This window comes from Diabrotica undecimpunctata, chromosome 3 (assembly GCF_040954645.1).
Source record: "Diabrotica undecimpunctata isolate CICGRU chromosome 3, icDiaUnde3, whole genome shotgun sequence".
NCBI classification, from domain to species: domain Eukaryota; kingdom Metazoa; phylum Arthropoda; class Insecta; order Coleoptera; family Chrysomelidae; genus Diabrotica; species Diabrotica undecimpunctata.
In genome coordinates this window covers 139806430-139826355 of record NC_092805.1, presented here as the reverse complement: position 1 = coordinate 139826355, position 19926 = coordinate 139806430, and the positions used below count along the sequence as shown (strand labels likewise).

Genomic DNA, 19926 nt, shown 5'->3' with positions numbered 1-19926 from the left:
GTAGTAATAATATTGTGCGTATGCGTATTATATACCTATATTTTTGTGATACACGATATTTTTTGTGCCTTAATAGTTTTGCTATCTCCAGCATATATATTTCCCTAGGTCAATCTTAAGTTAATTTCTGTTTTTTCGTTACATATTTAATCAAGAGTGTTCAAGTAATAATTGACTTAATTTTAAGTATTCCTGAACTGTTATTATCCTCTCAGCAAAAGTTAAATTTGTAGAAAATGCTTTTTTGGTGTCTTTGATATGGCTGTTTTTGTTATTAACTACTTTATTGGCTTTAAGTAATACGGTTTGTATGTTTTGGAAAAACAAAAAATGTCACAGCAGACCCAAAGAAGAAAAAATACATTCAATTTTCTTTCGTTTTCACTTAAAACGTTATTTCTGGCACAGCTTGATAAATAAATTCAAACATTGACAGTGGCGTGATGAAAAAATATGGGTTTTACAGATATGAGGTTTTTTGTTAACAAAAAGAAAATTTCTTATTATTTTGTCGACTCAGATATTATATATTTTATTACGAGAATAATTTTTGTTTATTTATTGGTGATATCTGAGACCGAAATATTTGCAACAAAAAACAAAAATTGTGTGCACAACATTGGCAACAATATGCAAATATTTTTTAAAAAGTATGCGTTAAGTATGCAAATATGCAGCTGTTAATTATCGTCTTGTTCATAAATAATAATATTGATTTTAAAAGCAGTTTTCAAACTGTTTTCTTGTTGTATGTTAAAAATTAAATAAAATGTTTATATATGGCATTAAGCCAGAATTGATTGTAATGACGATTCATTTTTAACTACGAAAATTTTACGTTTCTAATTTCACTCCGGAAATCGTTTTTAAAAAAGTTTATTTAGAATTTTGTTGAATAAAATATTATTTTAACTCATTTCTTCTTCTTCTTTTGTTTCTATGGCTTTCACGTCATGGTGATACGCCAGCTCAATTTTCTGGTGACCCCGATAAAGTCTGGCTCTAATCCAACTCGAGGCCACTTACTTGTGCCAAATATTTTTGTAGAAAAAAATTCATTAATAGTTAATTAATAGGTTATGTTAGTAAACACTACAAAAAGTATTGAGCATTGTCGATTACAAATTTAATTTATGAATTGAAAGGAATTTTATCAAAATGCTGACTGATTCTTCAGTAAGTTTATTTAATATAGAATATATGGTAATTGGTGAATTATAATTCATATAAATGAATTTTGTGTATAGGTCAAAACTCGGAATGATCCTTATGGGGCATTCAAAGAATATATGATTTAGGTTCTCTATTAGGCCACATTCACAGTAAGGGTTGTCCACCAAATTCAGTTTGAAAAGATGTTGACTTGTTAAACAATAACCGGTCCACATTCTTATAATAGTTGTAATGTGTCTCCTATCTTTATATGAAAAGTTTTGAAACCATGTCTTATTAGGGAAAATATTTTGTAATCTGTAATACTGTAAAGGAACATTAAGATCTCTCCCTATTTTGGCGAGTGTGTCAGCTTTTAGGTTGCCCGGTATATCGGAATGACCCGGTATCCATGAGATAAGTATTTCAAATCCGTTTCTATTTGCAGATGTAATAAGATTTTTTGTTTTAAGGCACCAATAATCTACCGAAGCAGAAATATTGCTATTAATAATTTTAGAAATTGCACTAAGAGAATCAGAAAATATAATAACTTTATTGATCTGTCTATTAATGGATAAATTAACTGCTTGGTATATAGCCATGTTTTCTGCTTTGCATATGCACAGTTCATCAGGTAGTCTGGATGAAAATTTGTAATTGATACTAGGAATATAAATGCCAAAACCTACTTTGTTACAATTTTTTGTGGCATCCGTATAAATGAACGTGAAATCATTGATATATTTTTCAGTAAATATTGCAAATTTTTCTCTAATCATATATATTCATTCTTTGTTATTTCGCAATTTAGTGTTTTTACTGGACTGACTAATGTATCAAAATCCATCTTATAACATGGAAAATTATTACCTTTATATATTTTGTTAAAATATGGAAAAACGTATTCTAGTGTTAAAACTAAGTAAGGAAAGTTATCTTTATTATAAAAATTAGGTTTGATATAAGCTTATTCCGTAAGCTAACAAGGGACAAAATCAAAGGATGGTTTTTGATATTAACGATCTTACTTAAAAATTTAGTAGCTAATATTAAACTTCTATGTTTTAAATCATATTGCGCCGATTCTGCTAGCAAAGCCAAGTGAGTGGTAGATTTCATACAACCTAAAGAAATTCTTAGCCCTTCAAAAAATACTGTGTTAAGTTTATTAATACATTTCTGAGATATAGGTCTGAATAAGAATGAACCATAGTCTAAGTGAGATCTTATTAAAGCATTAAAGACTATTAAGAGTCCTAGGGTCTGCACCCCACCACACTCTGCAAATTGCACGTAAAATATTAATATTTTTCTTTGTTTTAACTAATATATTATCAACATATTTGTCCCACTTGAGATGATTTTAAAAAATTATGTCTAAAAATTTAACTTGATCTTTTATTGGTATAATTGTGTTACTAAGATTGAAAATTTTTGCGTTTTCTCTTCGAAAACCATACAGCTTCACATTTGTCTATAGAAAGAGATAGATCATGTTCTAACAACCATTCTTGTACATTGTATAATGCCATATTGACTTTATTAACCATTTGTTGGATAACTGATCCTTTAACATATAAAACCAAATCGTCAGCATACCCATTAATATTTATATCTTTAGGAAGAATGGAAAATAGATCCAATATGTATATATTAAATAAAATTGTGCTTAAAGGTGAACCCTTGGGTAAACCTTTAGTTGCTACAGACGGGCCCAAAAAGTCACTGTTATTGGATCTAGTATATAAAAGACTGTTTTGCAAAATTTTAAAAATAATATTAATTATAGGACAAGGGACATTTAAATTTTGTAATTTATTGTATTTAAGTTTATATCTATTCACATTATTATATGCTGATTTAATATCAATAAAGACGGCAAGGACTGAATGGGAAGATTCAAAGGCTTCTGAAATGAAGGTATGAAGGAGGGATAAATTGTTGGCAGTTCCTCTACCTTTTCTAAAACCTGCCTGAGTATTTTTAAAAACGAGATTATGTTCTAAAAACCAATCTAATCTATTTTTAAAAATGATTTCCAAAGTTTTTATTATTTTATGGTAAATAATGTTAGAAGACAGTTTTATTTGAGATTAGGATGTTGCCAAGACGTTCGCTGTGAACATTTTAAACATCTACTTCATTAACATTGATAGTTTTTTTTTCGTGTTCTACATTTTATTACGTTTTGCATTACATTTTAGTTTTTGATTGTATTATAGCGAATTTCGGTAACCACATGATTTTAATTTATTTTATCTTAATTAATCTTAACTTGAAAGAGACAACATTTTTTTGAATGGAGAATGAAAAGACCTTTCAAACGATATATCACAAGCCTATACTACCTATTTTAAAAATTGGGGGTTGTACCTGTCATTCTAAGGGGCTTGAAGGTAGGGGTTGCATTTCACGTTAAAGAATGTCAAGTTATAATTTAAATTTGACGTGTTTCGGGATTTTTTATAAATATGTACAGTAACCTAAATAATGAATTTATTCCATTTGGCTTTTACACACTGTATACATTTTACCTTACAACGACCCCGTTACAATTATTTATACTAAAAGAACTTCATAAAAACAGAGTTTAATAAAAAATTTACGTAAGTATATAATTTAACATTTTCAAAATTTAGCAAAAAATGCAAGCATGTTACCGTTTTTTTTTATTTTTTATAAAAATACAAATACGAAAAATATGGTAACTTTTTAAAACGGGGGCTTTTCATTATTACACTTGAAATTTGTGGCAATATTAATTGTACAACATAAAAGTTAACACGGAATCACCCAAAATACTTATACACTTCATTCATTTTCTCCGTTTCTCGTATTTTCTGCGTCACGATCATAATTCATTTCAATAATAAATTAATTTGCACCATTAATGTTAAGGTGCAAACTGCTTTACCAGATGCTAATTTTTTCGAATATCTGTCATGAGGTCCTGGACGAAATTCAGATCAATTTCTCTTCATTTTTCCTAAATTCGCCGTCTTATATTTTCTTTGTCTTGGATTTTTCAGCCTTCCTGATAAACCATCTCAGTACACAGTAAAGTCCAAAAATCCTCTATTGGATGAGGCCGATGCTAGTTTTGAAAATTATTGTTTTTGGCAACCAAAGGTATGCGGTGTTTATGAAGCCAGTTTTGAAGTATCTCTTGAGTAATAATATGATGCTTCTTCTTCTTCTGGTGCACTCCATTACCGAAGGTTGCTCTCTATTCTGCGCCATTATTAGTTGTTGAACGTTCATACCCGTCCAAGTTCTGATGTTTCGAATCCATGACATGACTCTTCTGCCTACTCCTCTTCGACTCTTTTAATTTCCTTCAATTATTAATCGTAGTAGGTTATATTTGTCATTTCTCATCATGTAGCCTAGGTACGAGGTCTTTCTTTTCTTAATCGTTGGTACTCCCATGGTATTCTCATCCCGCACTCCGCTATTCAAAATAATAAAATTACCACAAACACTTAACACTCTACTAACGAACTGCTTCTCAAGTAAAATTCTTATCTTACTGATCCGGTCGATTGCCGACCGCAGGGATCAGAAACACGTCGCTGCATTCAAAGCGTTCTACAATATATGTTGCCGCGACTGTACCATGTTTTCCGTTCTAATATGTGGCTGTTTACAGGTTCTTTGAGCATTTGTTACTTTTTTATGTATTTCAGACTGCTAACCTAACCCTACTACTTTCCTCCTTTATCATGACATGAAACTGGCAGTGACAGTTGGTAAGCTACTCGATCCAACCATCAACTGCCCAGGTGAAGTTAAAAAAATTCTAACATTCTAAATATTAACAGATGTGTTAATCATGCAAAATATTCTTTGCGTTTTATTTATTTAAAAAATCATGTTTTACAGAATAATATTTTAATAACTGTTATTAAAATAATATTTGGTTTATTTTCAGGATATGTACCTTGACGACAACTACATCGAATTTATATCGAACAGAGCATTTGATGGTTTACGTTTCTTGAAAACTTTAAGCTTGGAAAACAATCGTCTCACGAGGTTTCCTGCTGGATTGTTTGCCAGCGTATTTACTCTCGTGAATTTAGATCTGAGTAATAATCGACTGGAGACTCTCGTTTTCGATTCCATCGAACAGTTTTACAACAACTTAATGCACAACGGGACTATTGAGTTAAAAGGTAAGTTTTATATATGGGCATGCTTTTTTATTATATCCTAAAACCTTATTGGATGTTGTAGGTTTCAATAATAATTTAAAACGCGTACTATAAAAGCAGTATGTAGAAATATTTGTAGACAAATAAAATTTGATACACCAGGGCGGATCTGTAAAAAATGCCTAAATTTGAATGTGGCATTCGGATTTTTACAGAAATAAATAGGTGATAACTTTAGTAATAATATTTGACTCATCCCCTCTCTCAACTAAGTCGGGAACAATAATGAAAAAATTAAAATATTAATTTTTTAACTTTAAAACAATTCATTTAAGAGCACAATAGGATGATAATCGTTAAATCATTACCTTGTTATTTCGCAGCTCTCAATTTAAATTTTCATATCTTCAAGATATTTATACTATATTTTATATTATAATAATAAAAGCCATCGGTATTGCGCTCGGTATTTCAAATGTTAAAATCGGTATACATAAAAGAATGTATTTATAGAATATAAATAAATATATGAATATATTTTCAGTACAAGTACATGAGAATCGTCTGGGAAGCTCTAAAAATGTTGCAAGGAAAACTAGGTTCATAATAAACGATCTTTGAAATAAAACTAACTCAGCTCAAACATTTTTTCTTCCAAACCATGAAAATCTAACTTTATACTTCGTTAATGTGAGTAAAAATATAACATCAGCTATTTTGCCACAACAATATTTTATTTCCTATCTTCCAAATTTAAAAAATGTCTCGAATTCATTCTTTATAAGACCAGTTCATAATTCTGAACTGATCCAAACAATCAGTAGTATCAAGAGCAAAAATTTTCCTGTAGTACTGATGAACTATCCATAAAAATTTTCTTAAATCTCCCAAATAATGTGTTGGAAGTCCTGGTCTCACTAATTAAAGATTCCTTTGAAAAAGGTATATTTCCAGAGTGCCTAAAAACAGCCATTATTATTTCTCTTCATAAAGGTGAAGATAAATCAAATGTCTGCAATTATAGACCTATTGCCTTATTACCGGTCCTATCCAAAATTATTAAGAGACTCATAAAAGCTCGACTTATGTCCTTTCTCCGCCGAAGTCAGTTCGGATTTTTATCTAGTAAATGTACCACCGATGCTATGTTTTCTGTACTACATGAGGTCTATCAAGCACTCAACAATAATCTTTATACAGCCACTGTTTTTCGTGACTATGCCAAAGCTTTTTATTATGTAATATACGACATTTTGATAAAAGAACTAAATTTTAATGGTTCCTAAATTGGTTCCAATCTTACTTGAGGAATAGGAAACAACTAGTTAGAGGAAATGATACTGACTCTAGTCACAAAAGCATTGTGAAGTACCACAAGGTTCAGTACTGGGTCCTCTACTTTTCCTTAACTTTATAAATGACATCACTAACTTAAAAATCGATGGAGACATTTTTCTTTTTGCTTATAATATCAGTATTACCTGGAAAAACTCTAATATTGCAACTCTTCATGCAATTATAACTTTCGATCTACTTAAAATAAAAACCTGGTCTGACTCTAATTTACTCACTGTTAACGTGGAAAAGACAGTAGAATTATCCTTTAAAAAAGCTCTTCAACCCTTGCTTTTTAATAACAACCAGATCAGTATAATTGATTCTGTAAAATTTCTTGGTAATTTTATAGACAGCAACCTTAAATGGTCCCTTCATATCGATTTGTTAAGTAAGAAACTAGCCTCAGCCTGCTATGCAATAAGATCTGTTTCGAAGGAAATCAATTTAGCATCTTCCAAAATAACATAATTTTCTTTGTTCGATTCTTATCTTCAATATGGCCTTCCTTTTTGGGGTTCTAGTACAGCTGCCCAACCTGATGTTATTTTTAAATTACAAAAAAGAGCAATACGGTATCTTTTTGGCCTCAGTAGAATAACACATTGCAAAAGCTACTTCAAAAATCACGGGATTTGAACTCTTTCCTCTCTATATATTCTAGAAACTGTTTGCTTAATTCGTAAACACCTACCTACATGTTTTTGCAGCAAGACCTAGCTATGACTACTACACCAGAAATTTAAGCTTTGATGTGTATTTACCGATTCCATCCACTGAGTTAGTAAAGAAATCTATATTATATTCGGCAAACAAATTATACAACCATCTCCTTTGCAACTTAAATCTACAACTTATTCTCTTTTTTTTTACCGAATAATTAAGAAAGTACAGTATGTTTAGGTACAAGCAACTGAAATTTTGCAATGGATTGTTTATTTTATTTTATTATGTTTTATTCTGTGATATTGACGATTTATCTAATTTAAGTAAATTTTAATTTTTATTGTTATTATTTTTTTTGCTTTGCCCATAAAATTGAACAATTTTCAGTGACAATAAAGCATATTTCTGTTCTATTCTAATCTATTTTCTTGTCTTTCACCAAAAATTTTTCTTCATTTTTGTAAGATGTAAATTAAATAGAGCCATCTAAGAAACCATAGTCATCATAGTGCCTTAGTTTACTTATAAATAAATTGATTAATTTATACTCCACTCGTTATAGATGAAAATGCCACTGAACCTCTAAAAATCATACGAATTAGATAAATTTTTCTGAGAATGTTATTTTTGGGACCCAACAAATATGCAAAAAAGTTTACTATTTCTACCTCTCCAATTCCCCCCAAAACCACCCTCGCGTCTTTGGGGAAAATACGGAAAAAATCAATTTACCAAGAATCTGTGCGAGCGAGGCATAATTCAAATACCCCACATTTGTTGTCGAACATTCAAACCAAAATTTCATAGGTTTTCAAGACTGGGCTTTAACAATGAAAATTTCAGAGTGACCGGTTAATGGAGAAGTGATACATTTAAATGATCTCATGATAATCTTTAAAAATGGCAAAAATTGCACAACGTTTATTTTTTATTATCGTTTACGTTTATCTTTATTTTTTATTTAGAGAACGTTTAAAGAACAGTTTTACACAAAACGTGCAAAATATTTTTGTTCACAATTTTCTCAGCTATATTGTTTGTTTGGAATATTTTTTCTACGACGCAGAGATTCTTGGTAAATCGATTTTTTCCGTTTTTTCCTCTAAGAGGTGGGGTGGTTTTGGGGAGAAGCCGGGGGAATAGAATTAGAATTATAATGTTTACAGTTAAATACGAGTATGAATCATATATTTATCGTAACATTGCCCCCCTCTTAAAAGATGGTTCCTTCTAAAACCTTGTCGGAACTGGAACTGGAACGGTATGCTGGTATCGGCAACTGGAACCTCTTTTACAACTTTCACTTGTATAAAAATGGCAAGGGACGGTTTTCTCTCCGCACCAGTAACTATGCGGATTGCAACAGACTAACACCTGGACTTCGGTGTCTTTAAAGATCTCCTCCACTATACTTTGGATAACCCTCCAAGGCTTTCCCGGGAGCTCTTCTGGTCTGGAAGTGCGTAAACCACTTAGTGAAGTAATCCATTACAACCAACATGTACTTGCCTTCATTTTCACTTTCTGGAAATGGCCCAGCGATGTCCAAAGCTATTTTTTCAAACGGGCTTCCAACATTATATTGTCTCATAGGAGCTCTCCTTTTTCGGTGAGGCCCGTTACTCGTAGCACAAATAGTACATTTCTTACACCAGTCCTTTACGTCGTCGGAACTGTTTATCCAATAAAACCGTTCCCGAATTCGCTGAATGGTTTTCTTTACAACGAAATGCCCTCCTGATGGACTGTTCGTGTAACTGACGAAGTACTTCGGCTATTCTGCTCTTTGGGATCACCCACTGTCTTTTCTTCTCTGAACCGTCATTATTTTCCAGTACTCGTTCGAGCAAGCTATGTTTCATGATAAATGAGTCCCACTGGGCTCAATACGTCTTAACTACTGAGCATAGGTTTGATATTTCTTGCCAAGGTGGTCGATGGTTTTCCTCTTTCCATTTTAGAATTTTTTGTATAACTGGATCTCTCTTTTGTTCTTTCCTTATCTTAGTAGTAGTCGAATCGTCGTTGACCATCGTTGTTCTTAGCACTGCTGCTTCCTTGGCCTCCATTTTGTTACAGTGGGAACACTCTGCTCGGCATGTCCTTCTGGAAAGAGAATCAGCGTTTCTGTGACTAACTCCGGCCCGTTGCTCAATCTTGAAATCGTATTCTTGGAGTCGTTCGATCCATCTGGCTATCTGAGCCTCTGAATTCTTATACTGTATCAACCACTTAAGTGCGTCATGGTCGGTTCGAATTAAAAACTTCCTTTCGTAGAGGTAATGATAAAAGTGCTCTACTGATTTTACTACTGATGAAGTTCTCTTCTCGTGACGCAATAATTACGCTCAGGTTTTGAGAGAACTTTACTAAGATATCCAAGGACTCTTTCCTGTCCTCCTTGAATCTGAGATAGCACTCCTCCAATTCCCACATTACTTGCATTTGTATCTAAGATGAACTCTCCTCCTCACAGTGGATATCCTAAAATTGGTGCTATGATTAAATGTTTTTTTAAGGTCTCAAAGGCATTTTGGCAGTCTGTATCTTAGCGATAATCTCTTGCTTCCTCTGTAAGTAGCGCTAACACTGCCGGAACCAGATATACACGTAAAATAATTTCGTGCCCGTACAACGGGAACCGGCTAAATACGCGTACCCTTTTTCGGCATTCGCTGCGAAAACCGTATGAAACAGATACTGCTTATGTATTGTATGTTACCTATAGAAAAGAGTTAAGCATGTTATATCCAAATTTACAATACATTTAAAAATTTTATGCTTCACTGCGGGAGCCGTACAAATCCGCACCTTTTTACACAGGCACACACTACAGGAATTTACTTGTAAATTTTGATATTGATTGATATTTTGATAATTCAGGCCTTTCTAAAAAAATTCCTGTTATTTAATTGTGTTTACAAATCGCTATTTTATTACATATTATGGTTTTATGGCAGACTACACTTACCCTACATATCTGAAGCGTGCTACCTTAATAGTTTTCACATCAGGCTCTGCAGAATTTTTATATAAGTCACATTTATCTGTGGAGTATAAAAAATAGTATAAAAACTAGAAAATAGAAAGTGTTTTTTCGGCCCACCTTTATATGTAAATATAATATAACATTTTTTTAAACTAAAACTGTATACATAGCTATTTATGTATATAAAACTTTATATGCAAACAAAGACTATGCAAGAGATATTAATAACAAATTGTGGCAAAAAAACCGTTGAAAGATAAACTGATATTACTGCATTAAAATAGTATTTTAGAAATATATTTTGTCGAGCACAATGAAACTACCGGTTTTTGATAAGTAAACCCTATATAACCTATAACTGGCCCAAGCAGTAAATCACACAAAAAACGAGGTGCTGGAAACACGCCAAGTACGATAACATTCAATAATAAACCACAAGAAATGGCGCGGAAATAGCTAATTTATTTGCCGACTACTTCCGAACTATGTGTGAATCCGAAGCTCATGAAGCGAATTCGCATTATCAACGAAATTTAATTCAATTTGTTAAAGAGTTTCGATGGTTTGCTTTCTTTGTTGGCACATATTCGCTATCGGGAATAAAGTACTTTATTGTTTTATTGCTGAAAATTACTTCTGAATAAAATGATCGTTGTTACTAATAGTGCACCATTAGATATTGTATATAAATTGTAAATACCATAGATCTGAACGATGTGGCAGGTGGGTGTAGAAATGACAAAGAGGTAAATAGATGGTCTTTGCGTATGTAATGTCAGTTTTATATTTTTTGTTTTATTGTTTACTTAAGAACGATAAGGAATTTAAACCATTGGTTGTATGGAATAAACTTCTTGAGATGCAGTTCTTAGACAGAAAAAATGATGATATAAATGATGATATAGTAGCTAGTGGGAACACATGAATATGGAATAGGATAGTATAAAATAGTATTGTTGACTCTAATACGCGATTTTGTTTATAAGGACTTGTAGGTCTTCTAGGTTGTCCGCAAATACTATGGTGTCATCTGCATATCTAATGTTGTTTAGCTGGTACCCGTTTAGAAGATTGCCTTTTTTAGTTTCGTGCAAAGCTTTGATAAATATGTTTTCAGAGTAAAGATTGAAGATTAGACGCTGTACTTCAACAAACTGCATCTTTAAAATAAGACTTGTAATGAGAACGAAGTCTTCCTCGTATTAACAGCGTTTATAAACCAAAACTGGTTGGGGGAAATTTAACTTTCACATAGACTCTATATTCCCTTATGGATTATCTTCAGAAACAATTTTAGGAGATGACTCATAAGGCTTATCGCGGAATATTCTTCTTCGTATTTTTTGCTTCCTGCTTTTTTTGAAGTACAATAAACTTAGAGCTAAGCCATTCTGTTGGTATTTCTTCAGAGGTGTATATGTTGGACATAGTAAAAATGAAAAAAAAAAGAACAGTCAAATACCTAGTGGAAGGTTAAAAACATGTAATAAACCCGTAAAGAGTATTTATCATAATCCTTGTAAAATAAACTAGAACGCATATTAACTGGACCGTAACTAGTGTTTAGCCAAGACATGTTCAATTTCAAGGGGTTGTAATGTCACCATCAGAAGGAATTTATCTGGAGATAGTGAAAAATTCCAGCAGGAAAGTACTATGGTGCACAAAAATGGAATTTCATTACAAATCAACTGACTAGGGCAATTATTCCAAAGATTTAAATGTAATAAAAATTTAAGAAGGGAATCGTGAAGGATATAAAAAATACTGCAGAAATATGAAAACTCCAAAAAGTTCTACCAAAGGACCCTTAGATAAATATTTCCTCATTCCAAAAGGAATCGGGCAATACGTTCACAAGGGTTAAGAAACCCTGAGAGAGATTTTTGATATGCACTTTCTTGAGTCTAAAATAAAATCAATACCACTAGATACATAAAATGAAACTAGACTGTGTACCGTGACTTGTGTTTCTAGGAAAAACTGACATGTAGCAAAAGAAGTGGTATTTTCAAAACGGTTTGCTTAATTAGTAAACACCTATATGTTTCTCCAGCAAGACCTAATCATGACTACTCCACCAGAAATGTAACCTTTGATGTGTATTTACCGATCCCGTCCACTGAGTAGGGATGGCGGTTTTTGACAAAACACCGGTTTTCGGTTATACCAGTTTTTTTTGCTTACGGTTTAACCTGGCGGTTATAACCGGCCAAAAAAAACCGGTTTTTGCAAAAACCGGTTTTCGTTTTTTTTAATCCAATAGTTACAAAGTTATATTTACAATGCACTTTAGTTTGCGATACTTCATTCGGCTCGATATCAATATGATCAAAATTAGTACTATCGAAAGAACATCAATATCAATATAAATAAAACACAATTTTTAATAAAACCATTTTATTCTATTAATTATTATATTTATTTATTATTTTATTATTAATAGATATTTAGTGATTATTATTAAATATAATATAGCGTAAGATTAATATATACATATTGCAATAATATACATTAAAAGAATATGAAGTAATATTTTAAGTAAAAAAGTATAGGTTAGAAGGTTACAAATAGGTTATATATTATATGAAATGGATTTAGCATTATGTTGGCCAGTATTTTTCATGAAGCCTATTGAGAAAAACTCGTTCATATATAATGTTGGTCGGTTAAGCGGCTTCTCTCATCTGACACAATATCATTCAATGATGACACCAGTCTCTCTGATGCCACCGAACTTCCGACCAACGACATGTATTTTTTTAGCTATAAAAGCCAAGCCTGGCATACAGGTTCTGTTCTGATCCCAGAATGAAAACGGATAACTTGGCAGCAAAGGCCGCTGCAGATATAGAGTCAGTTCATTTGAAAAAAACTTAGAATCTGTGTGTCCTAAGAACTTGAACTGAAACCACTGTTCACCAACTCCAGATCGTGTGAAGACCAAAGAGGGATTTATTTTAAACTCACTTTGGCTTCTTCATTCTGAAAGGATCAGGAAGGAGAAAGTTTTCCGATTTCAGTAAGGTACGTCCTAACTTCTGAGCCTAAATTGGATGTGACTGTCTCCGCTATATACGGATTCAGATATAGTTTTTGAACCCCCGGTCCGTGATTGTAGCATGGCAAAGCAGGGGATTTCGTAAAAGCTTAGTGCCCCTCTCTTGAAGGCTAGTTATAAGCTTTTGGCATAACTTTTGAGCTGTACTAAGGTTTGCCTTGAGGTTTTTTAAAAATCTTTCGAAAATAGACACAAGGGGATAACAAGACTAGCAGTAATGTACTGGGAACCCGAGATCCCTTTTGTGGCCTCATCGAAAGGGGATAAAATTCTTACAATTTCAGTGATTAGTTTTATATCTGAACCAGAAATCATCCTTGGTGCTTTTTTAATCGAGGGATCTGCCAATATTGCAGCTATATATATGGGGACATTAGTGTGAATCTTTTAAGCATATGGTAGACAGAATTCCATCTGGTTGTAGTCAGATGCAGAGAGCAGTAAACCAAAATTATTATACTACTGCTCAACAGAGAGCTCTAAAATAATTCAGGTTCTATTGTCAATGAATATAATAAAAGTAGAATATAATATGCAATTATTGTATTCAATTAATGACGCAAATTTAATTTACCATTTAAAAATATAATCCTCTAATTTATCCACCAATTTTCCTCCCCTCCCAAACCCAAAAAATTCCCCTCCCCAACCATTTCAACTTATAAAAAATTTCCCAGACTCTTTCAAATGGGATTTAAAAAAAATAATATCAACATAAATATTTTACTTAAAAATAAATTGAATAATGCAATTCATCTTTTATATTTACTACCATCAAAAAAAAATTATCATGTATTACTTTTAACACGTTTGTATATTTGTATAATAGGTACATTTTAACTTATTTAATACTTCCTGTATGGGTGTATCGTTTTGAAAACGTAGAGAAATCCTTGGAGATTCGTATTCGTAATCGGTAATTCGATATTTATAGTCAGAACATTATTTTTGTTAATCAGAAACAGCCATTCACCCACTTTCAATGTCAAGAGTCAAGTGTGAAAAATAGATGATGTACCATTACAGATCACTTCTTATGTAAATATTATGATTACAAATACCTTTTCAACGAAATATTATAATAAAACTTAATTGTTTCTGGCTGATGAGAGTTTGCACTTTCAGTTTGCTTCTGTATTTATAAAATAAAATAAAATTTGAATTATGGTTTTGTTTGGAATAATTACTTGAAAATAATAATTATGATTGGGATCCAAAATAATACCTAATCTAATCCTAATCACCGTAAAAACCTTATAACCGGTTTTTACTTTAAAAATAAAAAACCGGTTATAACCTGGACAAAAAAACAACCGATAAAACCGGTTATTGCGAAGTAAAAAAACCGATTTTCGGTTTAAACCGGTAGGTTTTTCCCATCCCTACCACTGAGTTAGTGAAAGAATATATATTATATTCAGTAAAAAAAATTATACAACCATCTCCCTTTGCAACTTAAATCTGCAACTTCTTTCCTTAAACTTTCGTCAAATGACAAAAGTCTATCTATCTAAAAGACCATATTATTCAGATAAAGAGATTCTTAACGAATAACTAAGAAATTACAGTACCTTTATGTACAAGTAGTTAAAGTATTTTTATACATATTTGGGTATCACATTTGCGAATTAAATTTGTTAGTTCCTAAAATTTTCTTACGCAATTTGCAATTTATTTGAATTTTGCAATGGATTGTATATTTTATTATCTTTTATTTTGTTATATTGACGATTTATGTAATTGCAGTAAATTTTAGATTGTTATTGTTATTTTTCTGACTTTTTGTAAGCCTTTTCCATAAAATAGTTCAATTTTCAGTGAGAATGAAGCATATTTTTATTCAATTCTAAGCCAAGACAGAATCAAATAAGAAAATAAACTCAGTTGAGCCATATAAATCAGCCAGTCGGGACCAGTACTTTTTCTTCTTCTACAAGTGCCTTTGAGGACCACATTGACTCATATTATTTTATTTGCAGCAGCAGCTCGAAATAAATCAGTTAACGTTAGACCACTCGATTTCTCAAGATTTACCAGCCAGGATATACGTCTGCATCTCGAACAGTTTATTTTCAAATGACACTGTTGCTTTTTGTTGGAGATATAAATTATATTCTTACCATCGAGTCATAATGTTTTTAGAATATGGATGAGTTTCAAATGTTGTGCTTCGTCAAATGCGTTTTCTAAATTAATAAAACATGTATACAAATTGCAGGTAATATTTTTGGCTTTCTAAAGTAGAACTAAAAAGTGCTTCCCTCGATCCAAGTCCTGCTTTGAATGCAAGTTGAACTTTACTCAGGTGTTCTTCTAATTTGAGGGTGTGTGCAAAGAAGCAGGACGTTGCATGTTAAGTATAGCTAGCTGTCGGCCTAATATTTTAAGAATTTATTTCATGGATGAGAAACCTAGATTCTTAGCTACATATATAATGAAACTGTTTAGGGCAGTTATATCAAGAAAAATCATAAAAGGTAAATAAGGCCAGCGAGGAGTGCGTCCAGCACACGTGTATTCCCAAATCATTTTATTGGCATTATCAACTGCCCCTTTGGTGGAATTATATGATAATATTATCATTTATGGTTTTTTAGTTTCTTCATTAGAACCAGATCTATTCTAATGTTGTGTAGATAAGACATGAACCAGTTTTTTTTTCGAACATTAGATACCCAGGCAACTTTTTCCGGAAAGGCAAATTTAGACGAGAAAACACTTTGATTACTAGATATTTTAGTTCCGCCGAGCTGCCAGCAATGCCAACTAATAATAGAACCATAAAATAAATATGTAAAGGTCACTTAAAATCTAGTCTTGTATAAACTAGATCTATCGATATGTTTATAACAGTACCTAAAAGCCTTAATTAGCGCCAAAAATTAAAAAACAATATATATATCCAAATGTGTAACGTAAAATACTACCTTGGGTCTTCCAAGGATTTCCCTGATCAATATGCAGTTTTCATGGATGTTAGTTATTGAAACTTGGTGAAAGGTATTAAGAAGTTGTGTAAAAACCTTAAATACTAAGCTATGAGGTTTCAGCAATAAAATTGGCCAATATTTAATTAGAGGTTGAAAAACCTGGTCCTTTTGGGACCCCACGTCATTGTATAAAGGTTAACTGTTAAACATTTAAAAAGAAAAAATAACAGAGGATAGATATGGCAAAACTGTCATATTATATGGACGAGGTAAGTAAGAAACAAGGATAAAATCAAAGAGAAAAAAATAAAATAATAATGAACAATTTTTTTCCGTGTAGTTTGTTCCTATTTTTATTTTTAGTTTAAAAATACCTAAATTACTTTTAAAACAAATATTGATTATGTTATGTAATAAAAATAAAGTAACAAAATATTCTAAATAAAAGTCTGAACAAGTAATCTTTGGACGAGCTTAATATTAAAGACCAGCAGCTTTGTCGAAAATATCTGAAACAAATTTTTTCGTAGAAAATTTGAAATGAAATTAGTTTTCCTGTAGTTGATAGAACAAGTTTGCACATTATTAAAAAACTTGAAAAGTGCACGTAATAAAATGTTGTTCGAAAACGATTTTGGTTCCTTTGTGTGCAGTAAAAATGCTTAGCTAGGGGAGCATCGAAAATTCGTCGTAAAATACCGACACGCACCGGTTTTTTTATTATTAGATTTTACCTGGGAGTTGATTATATCAAAGTTGTATTTTGTGTAAAAAGTTTGCCGTTTTATGCCGCAAAATTCAATATTAGGAGGAAGTTGCCTATTGATTTTTTATATATAATACCGTGTACATTATTACACGTTGCTCTTATACTTGTACTCCCACGATAGATCGGGAAAGCAAATTACAAAAATTGTTATAATATTATACCTATGTATCCGGCAGCTTATACAATACTCCAAAACGTCTTTTTTTTCTAAAATAATTATCCGATTTCTGATTTTTTAATATGTCTTTTAATGAGTTATGAAGAAATATGTTTTATCTTCTACAGCTCTAATCATAGTAAACTTATAATAAATATGTATTTGTTACTGCTCATTAGATATAACTTTGTCTCTGTAGTTAAATATTTTGTATATTTAATTTGTATCGGGCTTAGAATCAAACAGTTTTATTTCTTTTATTTATTTTCATTTCTCTTTCATCCAGGCCTCTTTTTTATCTCATCTAATTCTTTATTCTGTTATTTTTAGTAACAATTTCTTTCATATTTGATTCAAGATTATTCCATGCTGAAATTAGCCAAAATAACTGTACTGGCCAATATTGTGTTTTGAATTATTTACATCTTATTATAATAGTTTTAATAAGTTGACTGCCACAAAAAAAGGTCCATTGTGCCTAGTTGCATCTGGCAACCAACTAAAATACTTCCATTACTAATATTTCACCAATTTTATTTATTAGTCCCAATTTTTAAAAAATATATCAGCGGTCGAACACGACCACCGGGACGTAGGCGATATACTTATTCTCGTGGTGCCAAGCGGTCGTTCGGACGAGTTGAAAGTAAGCCACTTTGGTCCACATTGACCTTTGACCTCTAACGTTACAAGCCCCGTTTACCTTCGTTCCCACTACGCGCTCAAGCCGCTCCGGTCATGCCAACTGCTTAAAAGCTGTTCAAAGCTGTTCAAGATCTGTTCGAGACCTGATCAAGACCTGATCAAGGCCTGTTCGGTACCTGATCAAGGCCTGTTCGAGACCTGATCTAAAGGTGTTCAAAGATTGATCGTATACCTACATTTTACGATGAATAAAGATTGGAAAAGATAACTTTTTATCAATAGACAACTAACAAAATGGAGAAACATTCTAAGTAAATTGAGACAACTCAAACAAGGACACATAATTCAAAAAGATTTATTCATCGTAAAATGTAGGTATATGATCAATCTTTGAACAGCTTTAGATCAGGTCTCGAAAAGGTCTTAATCATGTCTCGAACAGATCTTGAACAGCGTTGAACAGCTTTTACGTAGTTGGCATGACTGGAGCGGCTTAAGCGCGGTGAGGGAACGAAGGTGGACGGGGCCTGTGACATCAGAGGTCAAAGGTCAAAGTGGACCAAAGTAGATTACTTTCTACTCGGACGGTCATTCTGTTCATGATGAGACTTTGACTAATATTTCATCATTAGAGGTTTGATTCTTAGTAAGGCAACATGCTCGTGATATTTTTAGAGTTAGGTAATAGTAAAAACAATTATTATTTCTTGAAATAAAATGGAAAGATGCGGTAAAGTGATGGTTTATATGGTTTTGGAAAGCAATGAACGTTCAGGTTAGATATAATTTTCATGGTTTCAGATCATATTACGAACACAATAAGCAAGATAATGTTCTGAAAAATACACTTTTATTTATTAGTAGAATAGACTAGAAATATGCTATATTGTCACTGAAAGCTATACAAACAATATAGTTATATAGAAAAATTTATAGGCAAAGCATACAAAGAGTCCGAATAAAAAACAATAACTAATGCAATTTACTTAAATTATATAAATCGTAAATACAAATAAAAAATAATGTAGTAAAACAAAAGCAAGACATATATTGCAAAATTTAAATAAATTGCAAATTGCATAATTTACCTTAGGTTAGGACCTATGAAAATTTTTGAGTTTCATGGTAACAAATTTTTTTGTTCTTTCTGTTGTCGAACCCAATTATTTTAGTTCCTTTGATTCTGACCTATACTTTCTATTCTTATCGTCCAGCAATGAAAAAATTGCATATAGCTCCGATGGGTCAGAAGCGAAAGCAGAAAATAATTTAAAAAATAAACGTAAAAAGCTCAATACTCTTGTTGAAAAAAGAGAAATTGGTACGAGCCATGCTCTTCTAAGTCACTTTCCAGTCGGGATAACATTCCAAAAGAAATACCCTCTTCGGGTAAAAATTTAAAAAATATTGACAAACTACAGCCTTTGGAATTGAACAGTGCTATTTCTTCAAAAGAATTAGATGACTTTTTTTTAGTTACATTTCTATAACAAAGGCAACAAAACATGGCAATCACAAGATTTTCAAATATTCTGCGGAAGTTGGATTACAGGCAAATTACGCTGCAGCTCTTATAAAATATTTGTCCCCCTATATTTGTTTTCAAATTTTCGTGGACGATGAAGTTATCGATGAAATATTTAATCAAACTAACTGTATGCCACCCAGATTTTGTACGATATTGATGATATCAGTAACGAATGTAGACTACATCGATGGAATCCAACCATCAGAAAAGAATTGATACAGTTTGTTTGCCTTGTGAGTTATATGCGACGTGTGAGGCTGCCTTTTATAGACAAACACTGGAGCACTGACAATTTCTACAACAATTGTATGGTTCCGAAAATTAGGCTTATAAATCAATTTCAGCTTCTTCTAAGAATGAGGCACTTATCCGATAATATCACGTGTCCAGATGGTGACCGCTTGAACAAAGTAAAGCAATTGATAGATAGACTTGTTAAGAATTTTCAAGCAGTTTATAAAGCAGGGCCTATATTCTGTATTGATGAGTCTGAGATTAGGTAAACATTAAGTGAGGATACGTAAAAGGTTACAAAGT

The 19926-nt window shown here is 32.0% G+C and overlaps 1 protein-coding gene across 1 annotated transcript in view; it reads left to right on the top strand.

The window, feature by feature from the left end:
* Window positions 1–19926, top strand: part of LOC140437476 (uncharacterized) — a 411556-nt gene that overhangs the window by 88408 nt on the left and 303222 nt on the right. The window contains exon 2 of the mRNA XM_072527026.1: window positions 5087–5330. Within this exon, the coding sequence (XP_072383127.1) occupies window positions 5087–5330 (244 nt within the window). The remainder of the gene's footprint in view (window positions 1–5086; window positions 5331–19926) is intronic.